This window comes from Channa argus, chromosome 9, assembly GCF_033026475.1.
Source record: "Channa argus isolate prfri chromosome 9, Channa argus male v1.0, whole genome shotgun sequence".
NCBI classification, from domain to species: Eukaryota; Metazoa; Chordata; class Actinopteri; order Anabantiformes; family Channidae; genus Channa; species Channa argus.
In genome coordinates, this window is record NC_090205.1 from 12,613,416 (window position 1) to 12,637,392 (window position 23,977).

Sequence of the window (23,977 nt, forward strand, 5' to 3'; positions counted from 1 at the left end):
TTCCAAAGTGCTTTGTTTGTCAAATGCACAAGAGAAGCAGCTGGATTTCAAACTACATGGAGCAGGGCATAGCCATACCTATAACTAAACTTTATAATTGACACCTTTACACACACAATTATAGAATTAACACTTATGTTTAAATATGAAATATTGTTTTCTGCAAAGTATATTGTCGCACCATCTGCAAATAATATTCTTTTTTAATCATGCACAAAGCAAATCATTATTAAATATTGACGATAATAACGGCTGCAGGAAACTTCCTTGTGGTATTTCACAATTAAGCGTCCTCAAAATGACTCATGTTAAAGTAAACACTTTTTGATTCAGTGCTTAGAATGTAGCCCATCTGACTGCTGATGGTTTGGAGTCATGTGCAATAATCTTTTGAATAAGTACAGCATGAAACAGTTACATTGAATGCTACTGATATGGTGTGCAGACTTTTATGGGACGCTGTTACTTTAGATAGATGCCTAATTTGTATACTTCTGGAGTGTGTACATCATCAGCCTGACCAGACGACAGGTAGATAGCAGATAGCAGGAAAGTCTTGCTGGGCTAAAAAAAAAAAAAAAAAAAGTCAGAAACTTTAATTTCCGAAGAGGTTAAATACTGTGTATATACACACTGTACTGTCAAGTGATTAACAACCAGTAAGCACACAAAGCAAAAATCATAGTACTTAATTAGTTGTGTGTCCTGTTACAGTAATCGGGTGAATTAGTAAATGTTCTATTCAGCTGCATACCTACTGTGTTTTTGATGGTAGGGCACACGCTGTACTGTATACACCTGGCGGTGTATGAGTCAGCACCCCCTGGTTGAAGTTGTTTACAGTGACACACACTGACACATAAACTTCAAACACACACTCCCACACTCTGAGGTAAAGCCTTTTAGTGACTACTGCTTGAGGGAAACATTCCTATAAGTTACTATAGTGGATTATTAATGTGGGAAGACACTGTTCAATTGTACTGTCTGACATGACTTGTGCTTGTCTTGACCTGATTCTGAACAGAAACCACTACAGGTTAATAAATACCTGGAGGAACAGCTTCTTATCCTGGGAAATGTCACTTCACACTGGCAGTATATTAGCTAAGCTTTAAGATAATAAACCTTAGGTCAAACCATTCACCTAAATCCTTTAAAAACTATCTATGTTCAGCAGTCCCTGGGGTTATGTAGCAATGTAGATAATTTTGAGTCGACCCTTTGACATTTCTGTCTCCACAAAAATACACTGGAGGTTAACTCAGTGTAGGTTTTCACTAGTAGTACTTTTTCAATTGCCAGAAATTTAATACAGCGTTGATAAAATGAAACCAAAACTATGGTTACGTACCACCAGACATTGCCAAAATGATGATTTGCACGTAGCACCTGTGCTCCAGTTGTCAAGCTGTCTTTCACACCGTTGTAAAACATTCATATCTATGAGCTCGTGTTAATAAACAAATACCTGCATACCAAGTCTAAACCACAAATTTATTTAAAATGGCAACACCCCTATTATGACAGTTTGTTATTTGATTCTGCACATGTCAATCTTCCTCTATGCAGTTTTGCATTTCATGGAGATATTGAAAAGGCAAAAACAAGTGATGGTATATGTTGTCCTTCAGCATGCATTTCCAATATTTGTGCTTTTCTTACTGTAGCACTAGTAAATACAGTACTTATTTTTTCGTACGACAAACTTGGTTGCCAGTGATGTCGCAGCATGACAGGAGAGTTTTTACTCAGTTTTACTCAAATTCTGACAAATCTATTACACACAATGCAACCTTTACATAAACTTTTCACTTGCAGCTTCTATGGATCCATCCAGAGACGTCAAAGGTTTTATACTTTTTTTTTTTCAAATGAGCAGTACTGCTCCGTAAAACCTGATGTTTAAAGTCTCCTTCTTTCACCACTGCACCAAGCTTACACAATGTTATTAGTATGTCTCAGTCTCTTTCTCACACACACACACACACACACACACACACACACACACACACACACACACACACACACACACACACACACACACACACACACACACACACACACACACACACAAGCACTGAGCAGCATTCACACAATTGTGCTTTATTGCTGTACAGTTACAGTACTTATAAAACATTGGGAACATAATAATTATGAAATATTACATACAATCATTTTCATTCCATAAACACTAATGTATGCAGATTAAAATATACTGTATGTCATGTACAAAATAAAGATTACAACAACGAAAAAAAAAACACCACAAAAGAAAAGAAAAAACACACACATACACAATGAAAGGCTGTGAGATGCTCCTGTTTAGGTGCTAAATTATTGTCTCTCTGAACTATACATGGACCGGAGACACTGGCAGTAGCACCAGAGAGCAGATCTCAGAGCAGAGGACTTAGAGATTCCTTACTAACAAAGATGACTGGCAGTGTAATTTGGCTGCCAGAGGTTGATATGCATATGAGAGTCAGAACTATCTCACTGTGGATTGTATTGGATGGTGCTGTCATGGGTGGGGTGGGTCCAGTTAAAACGTGGTTGCGGATGAATGACCAGTGTTCAGATGAGACAGTGTAGTGATTCACAGTGCATTGGGAAGCATTTTTCACATTAGACAGCCTTTTTCTTTTAACAGCATGAACACAATATAGGTGCACAGGCCCAACATGTGTCATGCAAGGTAAAAAGCACATATACTTTAAAAACAATTTCCTCATTTCATGATATCAGTAAACATGGTCATACACAATAGCATATACAGAGCCTATAAATTCTCTTTCATTGACAGTTATAAAGATGACTAGCTTGATCTTGGCTCCTGCTTTGATTATCCCAGATGGGTCAAACTCCTTGTGTGAATAAGCTGTATCACACCATGACAAAAATGTCTGACATAGTTCTGCATGTGCAGTGCACCGCATGCAACCCCAATCACAGCACACAAGGTGTGAACTGGAAACAAACCAATACCTTTTCATTATCAACCTGCTTTAAAAAAATAAACTGCATACTTAACTTTTGAAGTCAATAATCATATTAAGCAGTCAGGTACACTCTTTAGATACAAGTGCATGTTCCAGTAATAAGATACGCAGGGTTTCATAGATGTGCACAGGCAGTGAAATAAAAATGTGCATTTATACATTCAGCCAGTCAGTCAAAAATGCAGCACAGCTCATTTGCTATCTCTGTTCTGTTATGTAAATAATTCCTCTGGACTATTTGTGCGACTTCATGCATTGACAGCAGCTGAGATCGATCCTTGATGGTGCTGCCAATTCGTAAGGCTGAATCAATCAGACACATTGTGGGTGATCAGTGGGAATGAGAAATCAATTAGAGCTTGGGGTTCTTACAATATATGCCCATCTTCAAAGATCAAATAGCTTGTCAAGACACATCCAGTCCATTACAGAAGTCAACACGACACTACATAAACATTGTGCAGTAAAACATCCATATACAATGCAAACATCTGTCTTGCATCACAGGAACTAAACAACTGGGTCAAGAGGAGGAAGCCAAATATTAAACAGAATATATAGAATTCCATAGCCATATACAATCATCCTGAAGAAAGATATTCACATTTTAAAATAAACCTCTTCTCATTACTGCATTCATTGCATCTAACCCAAGACATTCTTAAATCTGCTTTCCCATCATCAACCACACTTTCTCCAACAACAGTAATTCCTCAACATAAACACTATTTCCTCCGCTTTCAATTCAATCTCTGTGCTTTTCTGCTATAGTAAAAAAAAAACATACAATATGACACTGGTCACTATTTACATGATAGTTACCATGGAAACACCCGTAGAACCTTTTTGATCCAAAAGGAAGGGGATGGGGGGTCAAGTGCGGAAAAGAGATAAAGGGACACAGAATGTAGTGGACACACCCATGATGGAGGGATCTGTACAATAATGTAGTTCATCTGTGCGTGAGTTCCTGAGCTCTGCACAGTCTCCTCAACAACAACAAGCATATCAAAGTGTTCAGGAGTTAGTGAGACAGAATGAGAGCTGAGTCGCTACTTTTCAAGTGTGACTGTTTTTTTTTCCACTTTTCAATATTTTTTAAAATCTATTTACAAGTGGTCCATTGAGTCACCACTGAAACAGCTATGATTTGGTCATTTATCAGTCTGTACATAAATAAGTATACAGGGACTAATGTATACATTGTTTTTTTTATAACTATTATTGTTCGTTTAGAGTTGTGTCACTTTGGCACAGAGTTTCATGTTCACAACATGAACTACATACCTCTCAGCTAAAGGTTTGTTATTTTAGTATTACCTTTATTCCTCAACCCATAATAGGCTTTTTGTTTGATCCCTTCTCATAGTAAAGGTAAGTGCAGTAGTTTGTGTTTTGGCCAGAGGGCTTTCCTCAAAGGCTGGTGGTAACAATTGGGAAGAGAAGTGCACCTTGGGATTACTGAGGTTACCCTGACCCCTGGCAACAAGTGGCCAGGGCTGCAGTAGCACTTATGAGTCCAAACGTGACAGCTGTGTACCTGAACAAGATCCCATGTCTAACTCAGTACACTGATGCTAAAAACTGGAGTTGTCCAAAGGCGTTGTTTGACTTGTAAACTTTAGGGAAGTCTGAGAATTGAGCGTGCACACATGCAAGCCCATTAGATCATCACAGGTGTGATCAGCACCATATTTGCGGGTGGAGCTCCTTTGTACGCAGCAGTACACCTTGATAAGTTGTGATACAGATACAGAGAGTATCTGAAAATCATTGAGTACCAGGAAAATGCTGCTACTTTGTTTAATCCATCACTGGACACTGCGATAAATATGAATGTCAGCTTCATTAATTTTTTGTTTGTGTCTTTTGGTTAATAAAATATTTGATCACAAAATAACCCCCAGCTCCCTGGGAACCTTTACTGTGTCTGCTTTGCACTCATTTTTCATGGCTGTGCTTCTGTTGTATCGGTTGGGGCATTCCCCACAGTCAAAGTCAAAGGTGGAGAGGTAGCCCGAGGACTAGGCTCCTGCTTTGGGGCTTGGACCTTCAGCCTAGCCCCTGGGCATTCAGATTACTTGGTCCGCATTACAAAAATACAAAAAGCATGTGTGAGTGTGGCTGTAGAGAGATGACTGTGTCACATAGCCTTTGTCATGGAGAGACTTTTTTGTTTGTCCAGCGCAACGTGGGGGGCAGGGGTGGGCACTCAGGTGGACGGTGCTTCCAGACACTCTGCTCCTCACACTGCATTCGCTGCCACCACAAACGCTCCACTAGGGCACCGTTGTCATCCCCACTGGACACACATAGCGGCTGGAACGCCTGGAGCATAACAGGAGGACAACAGGAAGAGAATACAGCATGTTTACATCTAAACCGTACACTGAATGATGATTTATTCCAAATGAACAGATGACAAATAGCTAAAAATGAATGTATTAAGGAGACGAGCGTGAAATAACCGGGAGTAATTTTATGGAAAAAACATCAATCATTTGCCAGTCAATACCGAGGCAACTTAATCTGACAAGAATTTCTACTGTCAATAAATCCAATGAAAACACAGAAAGGAAAATTTAGAAGGTTTTAATAATTAGTTTGAAAATGTCTCAGTAATTTCCAAAGTTTTTTGCAAATGTTACTCAAACAGTAAATACAGCAGTGTCATTGGGAACTACTTTCATCTACAGGTTAATAGACATATTACGGCATAGGGGCAAGTTACAGTATGCAAAATCAAAACTACAGTGGCTGTGGTGATCATAATAAAGACAGTGTCAGTGTAGCTCCATGATAATAATTTTCTGGGAACAAAAATGGCTTAGAGAAAACCCATATGGGTAGCTACTGTGTGTCAGGTTTTAGCAACTCATACAATATTTATTAGCAGGATAAGTTGTTTGGGTTTTTATGAATATTTGTTGACAAGTCAAATCCACTCACACTTGTACCAATAAAAACATCCATATAGAAATACAAATGCATAGAACTGCTACATGTGAGTCCAAACACACACACACACACACACACACACACACACACACACACACACACACACACACACACACACACACACAGATTAACTGCCTGACCAAGCATAACACTCAGTGACCTAATCCATAATTTACACCTCCCTGCCAGGCCGTCCTCTGCACTGGCGCCAGCCAGAAACACCAGCTACGGGAACATTAGACAAGTAGGAACACTGTGTCCTTTCTGGAATTGACACTTTACATGGACATGCACATGTGCACAGTACAGGTATGCCCATATAGTTATTATTGTTCTATTTTTGAAACAAGAAAGGATGACTACTGTAGAAAGAACATTCAGATGGACATTATGTAGCCTTGTGATTTGTTGGAAGAGACCAATCTGTCAAGATCTGACCCTCAGTTACACTTCCTCCCTTTGTAGCTGCACTTCCTGTTTCTACTCCTGTTCTTTAACTTTACCCTTCGTTATCCCTCTTTATTGTCTGCACCTGTTCCCCTCAGTATTTAGGTCCAGCCTTCCTCACATTCTCCTGCCAGATCCTCATCTCTCCTCTTGCCAACTCACCGAACTCTTGCTTTACCTGACCTGAGTAATCCTGGCTCCTGTGAATGGGACTCTAGCAACTTTTCGTCTGATGTTTAGTGTGTTTCTGTTTGTTAGCTTCCTTAGTCTTTGCCTGTGTGTTCATACTGGTTAAGTACTTTGTTTCTCATCCGTGTCTTATTTTGTTTTATGTGCTTTCTGTTCATTTGTCCCCTTAGTTTTTAGTGTTAGTTGGGTTTCCCGGTTGGTAATTTAGGTTTAGTGGGTTGCATTTTGGTTTCTTATAATTTGTCTTGTTTTCATTCGTGTTTGTGTTCTAAGTTATTTCCCTGAAATCCGTGTGGTTCAGTTTATTTCTGTTTCAGGTCAGGTTTTCCTTTGTACCCTCCTGTTAGGAGTTTCTGTGGTTGATTTTCTAACAATAAACAAGCACGTTGGTTCAGTCCCTCTCACAGTCTCCTCACTTGTGTCCCCCTTTGTACTAATTGTGATACAATCTTTTAATGTAATTCTACATCATCCCAAAACCTAATTTGTTTGCAAATAAACTATATGCAAGGTCAAATTACTCGTAGGTATTTTACTGTACTCGTCTGATAATTGTACTGATTGAAGAGTGTGGATGCTTGAATCGAGCCCTAATGGACACCTTAACAGAACCCACCAATAAAATGCGTTTGGGCTGGGTTCAGACATAAATTTATAAATAAATCATAAATTGTGTGGGTTCAGGTCAGGTTTGGGCATATAGGTTAGTATAACTTGTGAATATTAGGAACTTCTCTCACAAGTACTTGAAACAACCCCAATAGAGTGCTGTAGGGATGCCGAGTAGTTTCCCTTGACAAAAAGCCGTGTTGATTTTTCCATTTGGATTAATGCAGAAAATATGCTCCGTGATGAGCAGACGTTTATAATATATACACGTTTTCTTTAGCAAGATGATCTTGACGGACAACAATACTTTTATAAAGTGTAAAATACAATCACCAGAAGTAAAAAGCTATTCTTAAATTAAATACTGGTAGTGGTTGCATTACTTAAACGTCACCACCACTAATCTTCCAACTTGTACTTTGATTTAGCGCACTTATCTGTTTTACAAAAGAGTTAAAACACACGTTACTCTATGCTGGCCTGTGCATTTTTAAAAAAAAAAATTATAACTTGCACTTATTTGTAGCAGCTAAAGTGGCAAACGTTTGTATTTTTAGAATTGTTTTGTCCAAATTAGTGCATGACAGGAGAGTGCACTGACAAGAAAACAAGATTAACTGAAGAAGGGGAGAGATGGGGGTCACTGACCTACTTGTGTGTTCTTTCCTGAAAATTGCACTACATGGTTTAGGTGATGTGATTCAGGAAAAGGGTACACGTACATACTCACACATATATTTTTTTTAACCTTGCCAACACAGGGGATTTAAAGAGAAACTGAGACTTTTTTTTCTCTCTAGCTCACAATTAAGGTGGTGTTTTGAGTAGCAAACATTATTTTGTCTAAGGGGATAAACAAACTATTCATCTTCACGCCACCCAATCATTTAGCAGTCGGTCTTTTCTTTCCATGATTAGACTGCTGCAGAGTATTAAAAACAGGAACCAAAACAAACCAGACTATTCATTCCTAACTGTGTTATCCACCCCCACCATCCTTTCCTTTTATTTATCCTGTTAGATCTGCTAATCCTCCATAAACACAGCCAGGAATGCGGCTAATTGAAAGGTAGTCTGGGTCAGAGAGTGGTTCCCATCTCTTGAATGAGCTCATGATAATGAACCTGTTCCAGAAAACACACTAAATTAGTGAGTTAAGGAACCAAGCTTTTCCATGTTCCACTGACACAAGTGAACATACACAAACTGAAACAGTTCCTCCACTATTCATAGATGTAAACCCATCAGAAAGAAGATCTAGAATGATGTCTTAGGTTGCACAACTTTTTTTTATTAGATGTATGACAAGTGATGGCTGAGAAAGATTTAAAAAGGGGTTATGTGATGAACACCCACAAAAACTGCCCCTGTGACAAACTTACCTAAAATTTAGGTACTTAAAACTATTTTTAATCAGTGAAAGCCATGTGCATCTGTACTGGTATACACGATCATTTGTGCTTATATTAGCATATGCTAATCCAGGGACAGTGCAAAAACAAACTTTCAACTTTCAAATCTTGTCAGAACATTTCCAAAACTTTATACCACTTATTTCATATATCATTATTTTCTATAACGTGCAAAGTTGAAACCATTCTTTAAGATGCTCACAGTCACAATCCTGCCTAAAACAAAATCCTAATCAGATGTTTAAAGACATTCACCTTAAGCAGGAATTCTCCTTTCTGGCAGACTAAAGTTAAAACATAAAGAACTTTTAAGCCCATATACCAATTGTAAATGACTTTTCTCTTACAGCTTAAAGCTGAAATAAAGCCGTATATGCTAATAACCTCGAATGAGAAGGCAATCCCAAGAGTTTCTCAAATGTGTAAAGCATTGTGCAGGTACACTAGTGCAAAGTCTAGCTTAGCCTCATAGCTGCAGTTATCATTCAGAAATAATAAATACAAATATCGAAAAGATGAGCAATGTTACTAATTTTAGGATCAGATGTTTTGCCTCTTTTTACATTCATACAGATAATACTGATTACTTCTGGAATCCACTGTAATTGCTGGAAAATCATGATGAAGACCAAAACTAAGTTTGTTCCCCATGAAGGAGCAAACTAAAAATTATTTAAAGCCATTTTTTAAATTTACAGAATGCAAGAGTTTAATACTCCAAAAACAGATTTTGGGTGGAGTCTTACTTTGATCTTAGACAAAACTTCTGAAAAGAAGATCAATGGTGACATGATCCCACACCAGGTCTATGAAAAACAACGGGTGGAGAGCCGTGAGGCATGAGATACACTCACCACATCCCTACATGTGAACAGGGCTTCCAGTAAGCCCCCCTGCCCCCATCGCTCTTTTAGATGGCGGCCCCCGCACCAAATGGAGAAAAGTTGAGATGTCCCCTCTGTAAGATGAAGGAGGGAGTGAGAGAAATAGCCAAGCTCATTAGAATCAAAGGGAGACAGACAGGAGGAATCACTTGGGTACATGAGAACAGTGAAATAGTTCACATACTCTGAGAAAAACTTTGGAACACTGGATTATTATATTAGCATTTAAAAGAGGTACAAAGTAGTCAACCTGAGCATAGAGGAGTAGGTACGGAGTGTGCCATTATGTCTCCAGTGGCAGTGCCTGGATGATGTGTCCTGAGCTGCTCTGAAAATAGGACACTACGTACTTTGCTCATTCTTGAGCTTCATGAACCACTGACAGTAACACTCACACTGACTGATGCTATCTGAGCTGAATCCAAATCAATTTCCACGTGCTGAAACTTTCTTTTGACTCTAACTTTCTACCAAGGAGAGGATTTACAGCGAAGGCACCATTATATTACACCTTTAACCTCTAATGTAACATGCATTACAGGAGTCACTATTAGTACTGCAGTCCTGCTGTGTATTTTAGTTTATTTTATCTGATAATGTTATGATTACAGAATAATTGAATTCACCTTCACCTTAGCAGTTTGATAATGAATGCTGATCAAGATAGTATTTATGAGTCGTGATTTAAGGTATACATCTGTTGTACATACAACAGAAAAACACATTACATTTTTTACGTTATACATTTTTTCTCTTTCTGTATCTCACTGACAAACTGAAAACCTGTTTTGCTGGTCAGACAAAAATGATACATCACTACAAAAACATTTTAATTACCAATAAATACATACAGTATGTTAACAAATATTTAGAAGTAAAACACTTCAGATACACATGCTGCTCGTGCAAAAATGCATCCATCATGCAAAGATAGAGAGTGAGGAAAGGAACCGCAAGTGAACTGCTTTGGTCATAGGGCCACTGGACACACACCCACACACACACACAGACACACAGCCACACACACACACACACACACACACACACACACACACACACACACACACACACACACACACACACACACACACACACAGTCATGTCTCAGCCTAACCCTAACACAAGTCTAAACCCAATTCTATTTCTAATTTACAGCAGACATTTTATATTAAATTAAAGTATATATTTAAGTCAAATATAAGTAGAAATATAAAGAAAATATTTTATATTTCAGTGGTTAAAATACGAACCCTAGCGAGTGTGTGTTTTTGCCTAAGGTTAAGGTACATGTGATGATCGTCATGAGAGCCTGGCTATGCTGCATCAATAAAGTGAATGAGATCAATTACAAAACATTGTTTATTAACATACATATGTATGTAGTTCATTTTTAAAAACACATGAAACACATTCACTTTTCTTTTAACAGTCTATATAATGAGCCTCTGTGTGCCTATATTTGTGTGTGTTTTCCTGCATTAGAGCATGTGTGTAAGTTTGTGTGGATGTATGCATTACAAACATATATTAAATTCAATCTTGTAGTCATACACCTGTCTACAAAGTGTGAGAAAGCTCATGTGTCATGAGTGATATATGTGGTTAACAAACAGAAATCAAAATACAGGTCTGATATGGTTGTATCATATTGTGCAGTGTGTTTCTTAGTGTGGGTGTGGAAGCATACAGTACGTATGCATTAGCCACTCGCAGTATTTAAGTTATTAGCCAGAAACCACATTTTATTAGCAGTTATTAGCTAAGTAACAAATGGTAATGAAACAGTATAGTAAAACATCTGATTAGGAAAATTGAAATTATACAGAATATTCTTCAAAACCCCTTTCATCCTTTTACTAACATTACACACATGTTGTATGTATGTTACTGCTGTTTTTGCTATCTTAGTGTGTTTACCTGATTGTGATGGCTGTCCATGTGCCTGTGCAGAGAGGTGGCACTGGAGGTGTTTGACTTGCTGTGACTTTCATCCTCTAATGACCCTAAACACACAATATTGAAATCACATATTGAAGCACATTAGCCTGGAAGTCCACAAATAATGTGTTCACATACAGATGGACTCCATCACTAAGAGGCCCTTGAAGAAAATACATTTTTAGATTATTGAAAAGTTGGGCTTTATTTTACACTTTTTCTTTCATTTACATCTGGTTGAATATTTATCTTGTTTTGAATATATTATTATTATTTTTTTTTTGTGCCACAAGTAGCAAATGGACAGTTCACTGAGTAATAGCACATATTATATGTTGGCTATAAGAAGCAGAAACTTCTTTAAGTGACTCAAATTTCTGTCTTTAGGTAAGCACAAATTTAAATTCAGTTTGAAAGATCTATAACATGAATAGATACACCTGCCAATTTGTTACGTGTTTAAAACTCTGTTATGTGGCCTCTTCTAGCCAAGTTTAATGTATCAAACTTTGTTTCAATTGTTAAACCTCCTCACACATATTGTTTTATATCTATACACAGCTTTGGGGGAAGATTGTAACTATGTATTGTTTACTTCTGTTTGTTAAAGTACAATAACAAGATGTTACCGTTGGATATCTGGTTGCCATTCTCCACCGGGGCAGGGTTTGGGGAGTGAGGAGAGTGGTTGTTGGCATTTCTGTCCTGCAGCTGCAACGATGGTGAAGTTGGGGCAGAACCACATTCTTCCCTCCCTGGCAGGTTAATGTTAGAATTGAATCCTGTGGAGAACAAAAAGGGTAAGGTAACACTTCACTGATTACCTGAGGGTACAATTCAGGTGCCACAGCAGCAGAATAAAGGTAAGGCAAATTACACTAGAATAGATTTTTGAAACACAGTGCATGTCATACATTGCATATCACCATACTTATGGAGTTTAGCAAAGTAAAAAACTATACAGGAAGTGTCTGTTTAAACTGGGAAATTAGCAAAATACAAAAATGTTGCCAATATTTTATAAATCTTATTTTCTTTACATTTTCTCCACTATGCCTAATGTATCCTGCCATTAACTAAAATATAATTGAGCTCTTTTTAGTAGAAAGGTGACTCCAAATGATCTGCCTTTACCCCTGCTGCTGTTCCTCTGGGCTCACATGTTCTCACACAGTGAATGAAAAGACTGGATACATTTGTGTATCAGTGTGAATGGGATTTTGTCATCTGCTTTTCGACACTGAGAATGTGTGGCTCCTGGTCACAAGTTGCCTAAATATAAACTTACAGTCCCATGAGGTAGGTATATTTTCGAGAGAGACAAAAGCATGTAACCATCATGTGGTTACTTGTGAAGGTTACATGTGTAAAGGGATGAGCTACAGTGAATATTTTAGCGTGTGCCATGAACACTATAATGTGAGAGGAAAAGACTTTTATCAAATTCTGGAAATTTTGTATGCTGCTGTTAAAGCATGAGGTGTCTTGTGACAGTCATTCTCTAAAGCTTGCCAAGACCACCTGCCCTCTTCCCATTGCATTCCTATGGTTCTCTCCCTTGGGGAGTAGGAGAAGAGAGGCAGCTGCTCTTCACAGGGATGTCTGAGATAGCAACTGTAACCCCTGTTCACTCTCACAGCATCAGGTATCACAGTCAATCATTTAACAGCTGAGAGGGAACGGAAGTAGACCATCCTGTTAAGCTCATCGGCATCCCTCTGCACTCTGATCTTAGTAGACCTTCTTGCTTTTGCTGCTCAAAATAACAGCAATGCTGTGAACTGCTGTGCCAGACCCTGTCACACACTGTTTCCATGATGCCAGTGCTTTTCCTGCACAAGTCCAGGTGCTGATGAAGAGTGAAGTGCAAAACATCACGAGGTCTATGTGTCAGCATGTGCACTTGCACTCACACCGTCTCTTATAAGGAGTTTGCCTTCATGGCCCTTGAACTTGTTACAGTTATAGATGTATGACACAACTCTGCCCAGTACAAATGAAGCAGATGTGCAGTAACATACACCTCTAGCAAGATAAACAGAGGTAATACTTTTCCTTAACTGTAATTTTTCTAACTTATTTCCTACCAACAGGATGTTCTGTTAGCAGCTGCTGCATAGTCATACTGCCTTCAATTGGACATGAGTGAGCTGTTAAATATTTGATACCCATCCTCATCATTCTACTGCTCATGTATTATTAACCCAGCCACAAGAAATACACATCAGGGAAACAGAGACTCAGATAAAAACATAGTGGAAGAATGCAGATTCTACCTGCTCTGATGTTTCTGTAACTTCTCAAGGTGTATTATTACAGCATTCACTTTAATAAAAGCATTGAAGAGTAATGCCTTTAAGTTTGAAACCCTCTGACCCACTGTGACCCCTTCTATTGACTATGTGTGACAAATATACATGCCCCGTTTCTGCAAAGGTCAACCTTTGCATCAGTGTCAGAGTGTATATTTTGCATGTAATGCACACACCGACACAGCAAGATCACACTTACAGTGCAGTGTGATGGATACATTATGTAGCTCATTAGCTAACATGTTGAAAGGCAGCTGCAGCAGCCAAAGGGCACTGCACTGAAGACTGTAACAAATGATCTGCCTCAAGTGGGCCAAATAATGTGGCTGGCTACAAAACCTATGGTTTACAGTACTGCCAAATGTCTTAGGCCACCAGTAAATTATTCTTTATTTGCAATGCAATGGTGACCATATACAGTATATTGATTTTACTATTCTTTATTAAAATGTAATTAGAAAATAAAAGAAATATGTACACAGTATTGTTAAACACACAGAAAACAGCTGTGTAGGCTAAAAGGAAAAGAATTAGTGTGACCTCCCCTTGGAGTGTGCCATTTTATTTATATAGCATGCAAGTAATTTAGAATAAAAATAATAAGGAAATCTATAATAATGAAGCATAAAACAGTGATAGTAAAACCTAAAAAAGGATTTTTGGATAAGGATGTTTTGCTAAGGCGGGTAAAAAGGGAATTACAATAATCAAGACAGGATAAAATGAAGACATGAATAATCATCTCCATTTCTGACAATGCTCCTAAATTTGTCAATGTTTCTGAGAGTTACAACTGGAAACAGCAGCAAAAAAAAACAAAAAAAATAAAACCAAAAGAATTTACATGCTGGTCAAAACTCATTGCTTGGTGCAAGTACTAGAATAGACCAGACTGTGTTTCACTATTGGGACAAAACCAGCTGGGGCAGAAACTAGAACTATAGTCTACTGTTAAAAAAAATGATTAGCCATCCAATTTAATAAAGGTGAGACAGTTTAGAGTTTTTCAATCTGTTAATCTTCTAATCAAGTAATATAATTAATTATCATTTGCATAAACACGGTAGGTTATACCTTTGTTTTGACTTATTTGGACCCAGAAAAGAATCCTGGGCTTTGCCACAAGACAGTGTTTTACTTGATGATACATGAACAGTAACAGAAAAACTCTTGTCTGACACATAAGAAGAGATTCACTCCAGGGAGGATCCAGAGATACCAAACCAAAGTCTGAGCCTCTCAACCAACTGTAGTCAACCACATCAAATACAGCAGTGAGACCCAACAGTATCAATACAGAACCTTCTCCTACTTCACTATGCATCAGAAGATCATCTGAAAATCTAAAAAGAGCCTTTTCTGTTTAATGTAGTAGACAAAACCCAGACAAACTTGTCAAGTAAGTTGTGCTCATCAGGAATAGTACTTAGCTGCAAAAACAACTTTTTTCTAAGACTTCAGCAATGAAAGGTAACTTAGAAATATGCCTGTAATTCAAGGGCAGAGAAGATTTGACTTTTTGAGAAGTAGCTGTACAGCACAATGTTTGAAATGAGCTAGGGCATCGCCAGAAATCAATGACTTATTGATTACAGAAGCACACATCAACCAATATAGCCAATGACATTTTTAAACAAGGAAGTGGGTATAATGTCAAAGGGACACAACAAGGTTTTCACCTTTGTAACCAGATTAGTGAGCTCTTGTAGTGTAACTGGAGAAAACCTGGGGTAAAGCAGGGCATGATACTTGTTCTCGTGTCATTTACCATAGCAACAAGAATGACAAAAAGTTGTAGCATTCATCAACTGAAAGGACTGGAACAGCAGGTTGTGCAGGGGTTACAATATTACTGATTGTGTGATTTTTAGATCAGTTATTAGAAATGTGTTTAACAAAATAGGTAGCTCTTGAATCCTTAACCTTGTTATATGTTGATTCAAAATTATTTTAAATGACTTCTTGCTTCCAGAGCCATCTCAGGTTCACCTAGACTCTAGCCCTTCCCTCGAGCCTCCTCCGTTATCTGAGTGATGCCTGGAATGAGGGGTCAATGCGGGGTAACCTAAAGTACCCAGAGGAAACTCATCCAAGCATGGAGGGAAAGTAATGGCCACAATGACAGCTGAAAGGTAGATTCAAACCAGGGACCTAACCACTGCTGTCCAGCACACTACTAATGCAGTGAAATTATATTCAGACCAGACTTGAATATTATAGAGACAGTATGGAGATATATATATATGTGTGTATATATATATATATATATATATATATATATATATATATATATATATATATATATTTTGTCCTTTCAGCTTCAGGGTCGCCACAGAGGATCATTGTCAGCATGTTGATTTGGCACAGTTATTTTTTTTAATGCCGAATGCCCTTCCTGAGGCGACCCTCCCCAATTTCTACTGGGCTTGGACCTGCACTGCATAGCTAGGGAGGGGAATGGGCCTGTTAGGGGTACAATCATACACATATTTGGTTGGTGTGTGTGAGTGTGTCTGACTGATACAAAAGTTGACTATTTGCCTATTTTAAACATACCAACACACAAGTCTTTTTTCTGCCAGTGTTTTGATATATAAGTGGAAATGTGTGTGTGTGTTTGTGTGTGTGTCACCATTACTGACAGACCTCCATCTCTCGTCTTGCGTCCAGACTTCCTTAGTAGGCTTCGTCCAGAGCTGAACAGAGTGTTGAGTTCTTCCAGGGGGCTGGTCAGGGGTCTGCCATTGGCTGGGTTGAACAGCAGGGGAGATGAAGAACATGAGTGTGCTCTTCGGGGCTCAGGACGAGACATCTTCGCTGGGGAGTAGGGAGGTGGCTTCCCCAGTGGTTCCCCACCTGCCCTCTGTGAGGATGTTTTGCAGGAATCTGAGCCCCCTGTGACAGATGCTGCTCGTGTCAGAGCCAGGAAGCTGGCCTCAGGGGGGAAGGTGAAATGTGAAGGGGGTCTGTAGGGAGGAGGGGGAGCACTGGGGGGAGGAGGTGGCGGTGGAGGGGTGAGTGGAGGTGTAGACTTTTTCTCTGGCATGAGCACGGTGAGGCTAGGAGAGGAGTCAGCCCTCTGGCGAGAATACTGTGGGGAAAGGGGGCTGTCTGGGCCAGTAGCATAGTTCAGATTTGTCTCAAACACTGGCAGCTTCTTTACCTCTAGGGGTGTGAGGGGTGACTCATCTGAAGCAGGAGAGCAGGTGGCAGGCGAGGGGGGAAACACAAGGAGAGGTGGACGGTGGGAGAGTAGGTTAGGGAAGGGCGCAGGGATGTCACAGCTGCCATCTTTTCCAGGATGATTTTTGGGAGCTCCACCGTTGGATGTGTTGTGTGAGTGAGAAATGTCTATGGCAATAGTCTTCCGTTTGGTCTCCCCACTCTGAGGAGGAGATGAGCTTAATCCCACCAGACCCAAACCTAGAGCCTCCAGTTTGGCTGTCCTGGTAACCACAGTAGCAGGGGATCCACCATCTTCAGCAGGAAAATACTTCATCTCCTCATAGACGGCTTCTGAATCAGCCTCCTCTGGGCTATCAAGGGGCTCCTGGAGGCTCTGAGTCTTTACCTGAGAGCCCACCATCTCTATGTATACATCCTCTTCATCGCGGCCCTGGTACAGGCTCAGTGCTAAACTCTGTGGAGCATCAATGGACACTGCTTTCTGCATCAAACCACCAAACCCCCCAAATCCCCCGGAACGGGACAGCAAGACCAGCTTTACATCAGCAGGGCGTAATTGTTGAAAGTGAGGTGCCACAGCGTTAATCTCCTCATACGAGCCTGTGAGTTTAGTGTTGGGACTACGCTTAGGTTTGGGGGGCGGTACCTTCCTCATGGTTGTGTAGTCATCACTGTGGGGTCGTGGCTTGGCTAAGAAAATCATCAAAAAAAATCAATTAAATACAGAGAGAGTTAAAGCAGCATCAAGCTCAATACAACCATCTGTTATATTTTCCAAAGGCCATTTATGGTGATGTACCTGTAGGGTCTGTGGGGGACAGCTGGGATTTAGGGGGGCTTCCAGCAGGCGAACTGTAGCCTTCTGGAGTGGAGCCCTCTTTGGCTGCCATCATCAACCCAGCACTAACTGCCTCATAGGACGCACTCAGGCGAGTGTTGGGGTCCCTCTTTGGTTTAGGAGGAGGTTGCTTCCGAGGAGAGGAGAGAGCCCCCCCCCCTGCTCCATCCTCATTTGCATAAGCTGTCTGTGGCAGGGCTGGTCTGAAGAGTGAACTGGCAGAGGAGTTCTCCGTAGCAAGGGGGATGGGCACGGAGCTAGATCGAAAGTGGCGAATAACTCGACTGCCCCCACTGACAGGACCATCATGGACTTTCCCGCTTTTCTCCACAGCCCTATAAGTGGGTGTAAGGAATAACATCATTTCTATTTAATTGAAAAAAAGAATCTTTCGATTTTGTTGTGTCTGACCACTCCATCACTTTTACTTGATTTGGGCTTTCCACAAATGCACAACCTTTTTCCATCCAATTAATTTCTGATCTAAAGTTTGTAAATTACAAGCTTTACCTGTCATTGTTACCTGTCATATATGAACTAAGTAGCTCAACTGAAGGATAAAGACTATGCTAATAAAGATTATGCTTCAAATTTAATCTCATAACATCTAGTTTGATATTTCTATGATCAGGATGAGCCATCTGTTGGTTCCACAAGTTCAGACTGGGGGGTTGGGCACAAAAGGGGGCAGACCTGGGTAAAAATTAGGTGAGTGTGACTAAATGAGTTGTATGTGTTCATGAGCCTGTTATTGATCAATGGCTTTCGGCTTGTCCCTTCACGCTGATTTTATGCTGGATGCCTTTCCAGCCCTTTTTTTTATCTGGGCTCTGGACCGGCACCAAGGTGGAGTGGGGCCACACCTGATGGGGTGGGATACAAATACATGGCCTTCTGCTTCCCAACCCGATGCTTTACAACTGAGACCCCCCCGTGCCTGTTAATCCCCTGCGTTATTGCAACTGTGACTCCTCTCCCAGTCTGCCTTCTGACACCCATCCCCCTCCTGTTAGAAGCCACCATGCACTCTGGTTGTCTGTTCCAGCGACAGATGTTGCAGGCACAAGGACACACAGAAGATTTGTGTTCCTTTTTATCTATTAAAATTTATTGTTTTATCTAATGTAAAGATTCTAATGTATTTTTTAAATATAAACAAACTCATAAAAAGTGATAACAATTGTTCAATAAAATTAATGACTACTTTACTAGTAATTACTACATTTTCCAAAACTTTATTTAAAGTTTAAGTCTAATATTACAACAAAACAAGTGCCTGGCTTCTTATTGCTAAAACATCAGTGCATCCAGAAAATATTCACAGCACTTAGCTTTTTTACAGCTTTATTCCAAAATTGATTGAATTCATTTTTTTCCTCAAAATTCTACAAACAACACCCTATAAGGTCAACATGAAAGAAGTTTCGTGAAATCTTTACAAATTTATTGAAACTAAAAAAACTAAAAATGATATGAACATAAGTATTCACAGCCTTTGCCATGACAGTCAAAATTGAGCTCTGCTGCCTGTTTCTACTGATCATCCTTGATCAGATTTCAGACTTGGTTTGGGCTCTGACATGCACTGTTAACTATGGGACATTACATGGACAGGTGTATGGTTTCCCCAAATCATGTCCATAAACTGAATTTCCCACAGGTGGACTCCAATCAAGTTGTAGGAACCTCTCAAGGATGATCAGTTGAAACAGGCATCCAAGCTCAATTTTGAATGTCATGGCAAAGGCTGTGAATACTTATGTAAATTTGTTTTTTTCCTTTTTTATTTTTTATAAATTTGCAAAGATTTCAATCAAACTTCTTTGAGCTCTCTGAAAAGGTTAATACTTTTTGGATGCACTGTATGTGTCACATTTCACATTTAACTGTAAACAAGGCCATGATTTACAGTCCATTAGGAAGGTCCTTCACTAAGATCTTCCTCTAAAGAGCTTTTCATTGCAGTTTTTCATTCCTTCTCAGCCATTTTGGATTATTCAATTTACTCCAGTCTTGATATATTAGAATGATGTGAGGCACAGATAAGGATAACTTTCCATGGGTGCAACCCAATACAAATACGATCTGATAACGCAGCATATTATCTGATAATCCATCATGAAACATACAATTAAAAGCCTTCAGCTCACAGGGATACATGAAACTATTTATCATAAAACACATGCAACACACTGCAACAAAGGAATAAAGACACACACTTATAAAACCAAATGACTGTCCAGCAGGCTAAATAATTCTACAGCCACTAGGTGTTTATAAAATTTCTTATTTTGAATTATATTGTGATGAGTAATAAAAGCCCTCTTTATAAGGATAGACTTTGCTGCATTAATGTGAAATAATCAGTGGCATAGTGGCAGTCTATCATCCTAACCCTTTATCAAATTAGTCTTTGTTAATAATGTAGATTAGAAATACAAACAACAAATTAAGAAAATATTAAATATTCTTACAACACAGTTTTGACTTCAGATCTGAATGAAGATGTGTGAGGTGTAAAGATGTTTGCTAATTTACCGCCTCACAGGTTGATCCTCCTCCCTGCCCACTGGCTCAGGCCTCTCTCCTAGTGGTGGGCTGTTGCCCAGGGTGCTGAGTAGGCTGTTGCCATGGCATCGCAGACGGTCACTCTCTCGTGCAATATCGGATGCATTTTGGATCACCAACTGGTCATAGGTTCGCAGTCCCATATCCTCTGCCCCCTGCAGGAAACGCTGCACACTACACTTTTCTTTTAGCTGTGATGACAGCCTACGATGAACTTGTTGTCTGGCCAGCCAGCCACGCACCACTGAGACACAAGAAAAAGGCAAAGACGTCAGAAGAGACATCTAAAAATACATGGTAGTTGTTGGTTTGCTGTTTTCGATATTACCTTTCTGACAAGTGATGATCTTCTTATGAAGCTGGTAACAGCGGTCATTGAGCTGGTCTGCCTGCCAGTATCTCAGAAAAACTTTACTGGTGCCCATCTACACACAAAACAAAACAAGTATTTAGATCAAACATATATGCAAACAGTCAAACAGTACACTGGCTTTATCATCCGATTCTGGAAGTAGCCATCAGACATTTGGGGGCTGGTTTCTGTTGGAAATCTCCTAAGTGTGTGACTTGTTATTTGGGAGACTGAAGAGCAGTGATGTGTAATAATAGGTGGGTGTGGAGAGTTGACAAGGATTGGGTGTGAATGTTGACACTGCATTCACTTCCTGAACCTAGTGTGCATCTGGAGGGCAAAAGAGGTCACTTTAAGCCAGGTGTTCAGATCTGTGGGGGTGAAATATGTTGATAGACACTATTCATTCCAACACATGCTAATTGTAGGAGTAGTTTGAGTGTGTAAAACAGGGCTGTATGAAATGTGTCTGTGGGGCATTGTTAAAGCGTGTGCATGCATGTGTGAGGCGGGAGCTCATGTGACCTGCAGGGTCACCAACTCAGACACAACAGCAGTCTGGCAGACAGGACAGAGAGGCGGGCAGAGGAGCCCACACTGCTGTGTATTTGCTTGTGTGTATGCACGCGTGTGTGTGTGTGTGTGTGTTTGTAGTGAGTGAGTGAGTGAGTAGAATTATGATGAGGTGGGACAGATGGAACAAGCTGTCAAAGATTCCATGGGATCTTTGAGATGGGGGGCAGAGATTAAGTTGTTTGGGAAATCTTTTGTTACCGATGGAGGAAAAACAAGAAACGGACACACACACACACACACCTGCCATCCCTGAAGTTTGGATTGTTGCAGAACTGAGCGACATCGCTCCTCTGGTGATAATTTCTTTTTGTCTCCCAAAGTTGGGACGACCAGGTCTTTATACCTGCGACACACAAAGAAAAACAGAAAACATCAGAACGGCAGAGACAAAATATCTTAAAGTATCTCAAGTATCTTTTGATACTTTAGAAAATGTAACATATTAGAAGAAAAAATTTAGAAGAGACAAAGTGACACTGCCTCTTTTCTTAAACAATGGGTTTACAGGTCAGGGGGGGTCATATGGCAGGCCAGCAAAAACAGCATCTGTTGTCACTGGCCCCGGGCAACTGTTGCTATGAACTGTCAGTTAGATTGTGACAGTGGTTTAGTTTGTGTCTGAGATAGTGTAGGACCAAGGGAAAGTAAGCTACAGATATAGAATTAAAAAATAGACATAATTAAGAAAATATACAGCTATTTAACTCTAAATGTTATGGCTTCAACTTAAGCATGTAGACATGAATAGGTAGGTAGGTAAGAGTGTAAGAGCAATAACAGATGGCTTAAGAGGTAAACCTAATGCAAATAGCCAACAAAAGATCTGTACACCGCACTCATCATTCTTTTGCAATTTCAATTAAAAAGCAACATGTTCATTTAACACAGATCATTGTCAGGCATTCTCAAAGTCCACAATGAAAACAGGTGTTTCTGCCGACTTAATACACAAAATCCACAAAACATCAATTCACTTGCTCAGTACATTTTTATTAGTGAGTGCTCCATCTCTTCTGTTATTGATGAGAGGCTCAGCCAGCTGATGATGTCACATCTCTGATGAGGCAAAAATAACAAGCAGATGGCTGGAAACATAAACCACTTGTGTTGTCAACAGTGAGTAAGTGAGTGCAAATAAATGTGAGATGTGTTTGATTTGCAGGAATGGGGTCTTTCTGAACTTTCCCTAACCCCCCCCCCCCTTCTCTGTATGGTTAATACTGTTCTTGGAGAAAGCACACACTGTCCCCCTGGGCCAATAAAACACAATAAACTCTCTAAACCCATGGCCCCCCTCATGAGGATAAGAAAAACATTGATGGTCCAGGTTTTACAAGACCCAAGAGGGCTTCATATGGACTCAAAGAAGTGAAAAATCTCTTCTGATAAAGGGCTGCAGGGAGCTAATGCAGTTCTCTATGACCAAAAGGCCATCAGTGGCCATTAGCGTCACTAAGGAGGATAAGCCAAGTTAGAAGGCAACTCCAATTTTAACCACTCAATTTTGTGAAGATGCCCATGTCCATCTGACAAACGTCTTCTTGGCACATCCTCAAAAGCTACTGGCTTTGTTTAGTTATCGATAGTTACAGCTGACACAATGAACACTGTTTTGTTGGTAATGTAACACCAGAGAAATATGTTTTTTTCTTTGAGCTAACGACTGTTTAAAGGAAATATGTGCTCCTCCTTTTGTATCCCAGAATGTATAAAAAGGAAAACAACACCCAGGAGGGCTGGGATTTAAGGAAACAAAGTCACAGTGTTTGACCTTACACATGACAGAACATAAACTCGACCACAAAACACATGGTGTATCATAAAAGATAAATATAAGCAACAATTAAAGTGATTCTTTATAAATCACTAGGCCACTAATATAATTCACTTCCGGGGGAGATTATGACTTAATGAAGTGGCTTGCGTGGTTCCAGTGTGCAAGTGTGTATTTTTTGTACATATGCATTTGTGTTCATAGCAACCTCAAGATTAATGGCTGATTTTTTTTGGCCTGTTTTTGTGCTTAGTAAAGGAAAGGCTGAAAAATTGACAATGAAAAGACAAAAAAAATTGTGGGCCCAGAGAGAACAGGGTTGAGAAAAATTATATGTAGAAATTTAATACAGAAAGAAATTGAAACAGGAACAGGAAGACGGAATAGGGAAGAAGATAACAGAAACAAGAAAATGGTGGCTCAGATGAGAAAGCATGTGAGAAAAAAATGAGAAATCGAGTAAGACAAAGCTCTATGAAGACAGCAATGTAGTCCACCCCCGCTCAGCTCCCTTCTTGGCCAAGGCTCTGTTCATTCATTGGCTCTGTCTGTGTTGAACCCAGTGGCAGGGAGAGAGATGTGAATGGCAGTTAAGCAGGGCTGACTGACGTCTTTGTGCATGGCAGCAACTTACATTTAAGCATTAACTTAATGCATACATAGCAGGACAGGAGCAAAGGAGAACCCAACAAGTTCTTTTGCACTACCTTATTGATTGAAGAATAATAGTAAATTAAAAAAAAAAGTAAGATTATTATACCATTATTTTTGCCAGTCCTTGTAAGGTTCTGTAAATGTATGATTTTGTGAATTTAATTATTTGCTGTTTTATCAGAAGGTAAATTAGATGAAAGCATTGATAGCAGTTTCAATGAACAGGAACAGACTTTCCATTCCCTCAAAAGTGGTCTTATGTACATGTATCCTTTTAA

The 23,977-nt window shown here is 39.6% G+C and overlaps 1 protein-coding gene across 8 annotated transcripts in view; it reads right to left on the reverse strand.

Moving 5' to 3' along the window:
- Window positions 1-1,454: 1,454 nt before the first annotated feature.
- Window positions 1,455-23,977, reverse strand: part of myo16 (myosin XVI) — an 88,030-nt gene continuing 65,507 nt past the window's right edge. For 5 of the 8 annotated variants that reach the window (XM_067516145.1, XM_067516144.1, XM_067516143.1 and 2 more), the window contains 8 exons: window positions 21,512-21,614; window positions 20,672-20,768; window positions 20,314-20,587; window positions 17,737-18,110; window positions 16,398-17,627; window positions 12,069-12,221; window positions 11,419-11,504; window positions 1,476-5,330 (listed from right to left, as the gene is read on the reverse strand). In XM_067516145.1, coding sequence (XP_067372246.1) covers window positions 5,160-5,330; window positions 11,419-11,504; window positions 12,069-12,221; window positions 16,398-17,627; window positions 17,737-18,110; window positions 20,314-20,587; window positions 20,672-20,768; window positions 21,512-21,614 — 2,488 coding nt within the window. In that variant the 3' untranslated portion in view covers window positions 1,476-5,159. Of the gene's footprint in view, window positions 5,331-9,471; window positions 9,576-11,418; window positions 11,505-12,068; window positions 12,222-16,397; window positions 17,628-17,736; window positions 18,111-20,313; window positions 20,588-20,671; window positions 20,769-21,511; window positions 21,615-23,977 lie in introns of all 8 variants that reach the window. The other 3 variants (XR_010915198.1, XM_067516140.1, XM_067516142.1) reach the window with 3 other exon arrangements.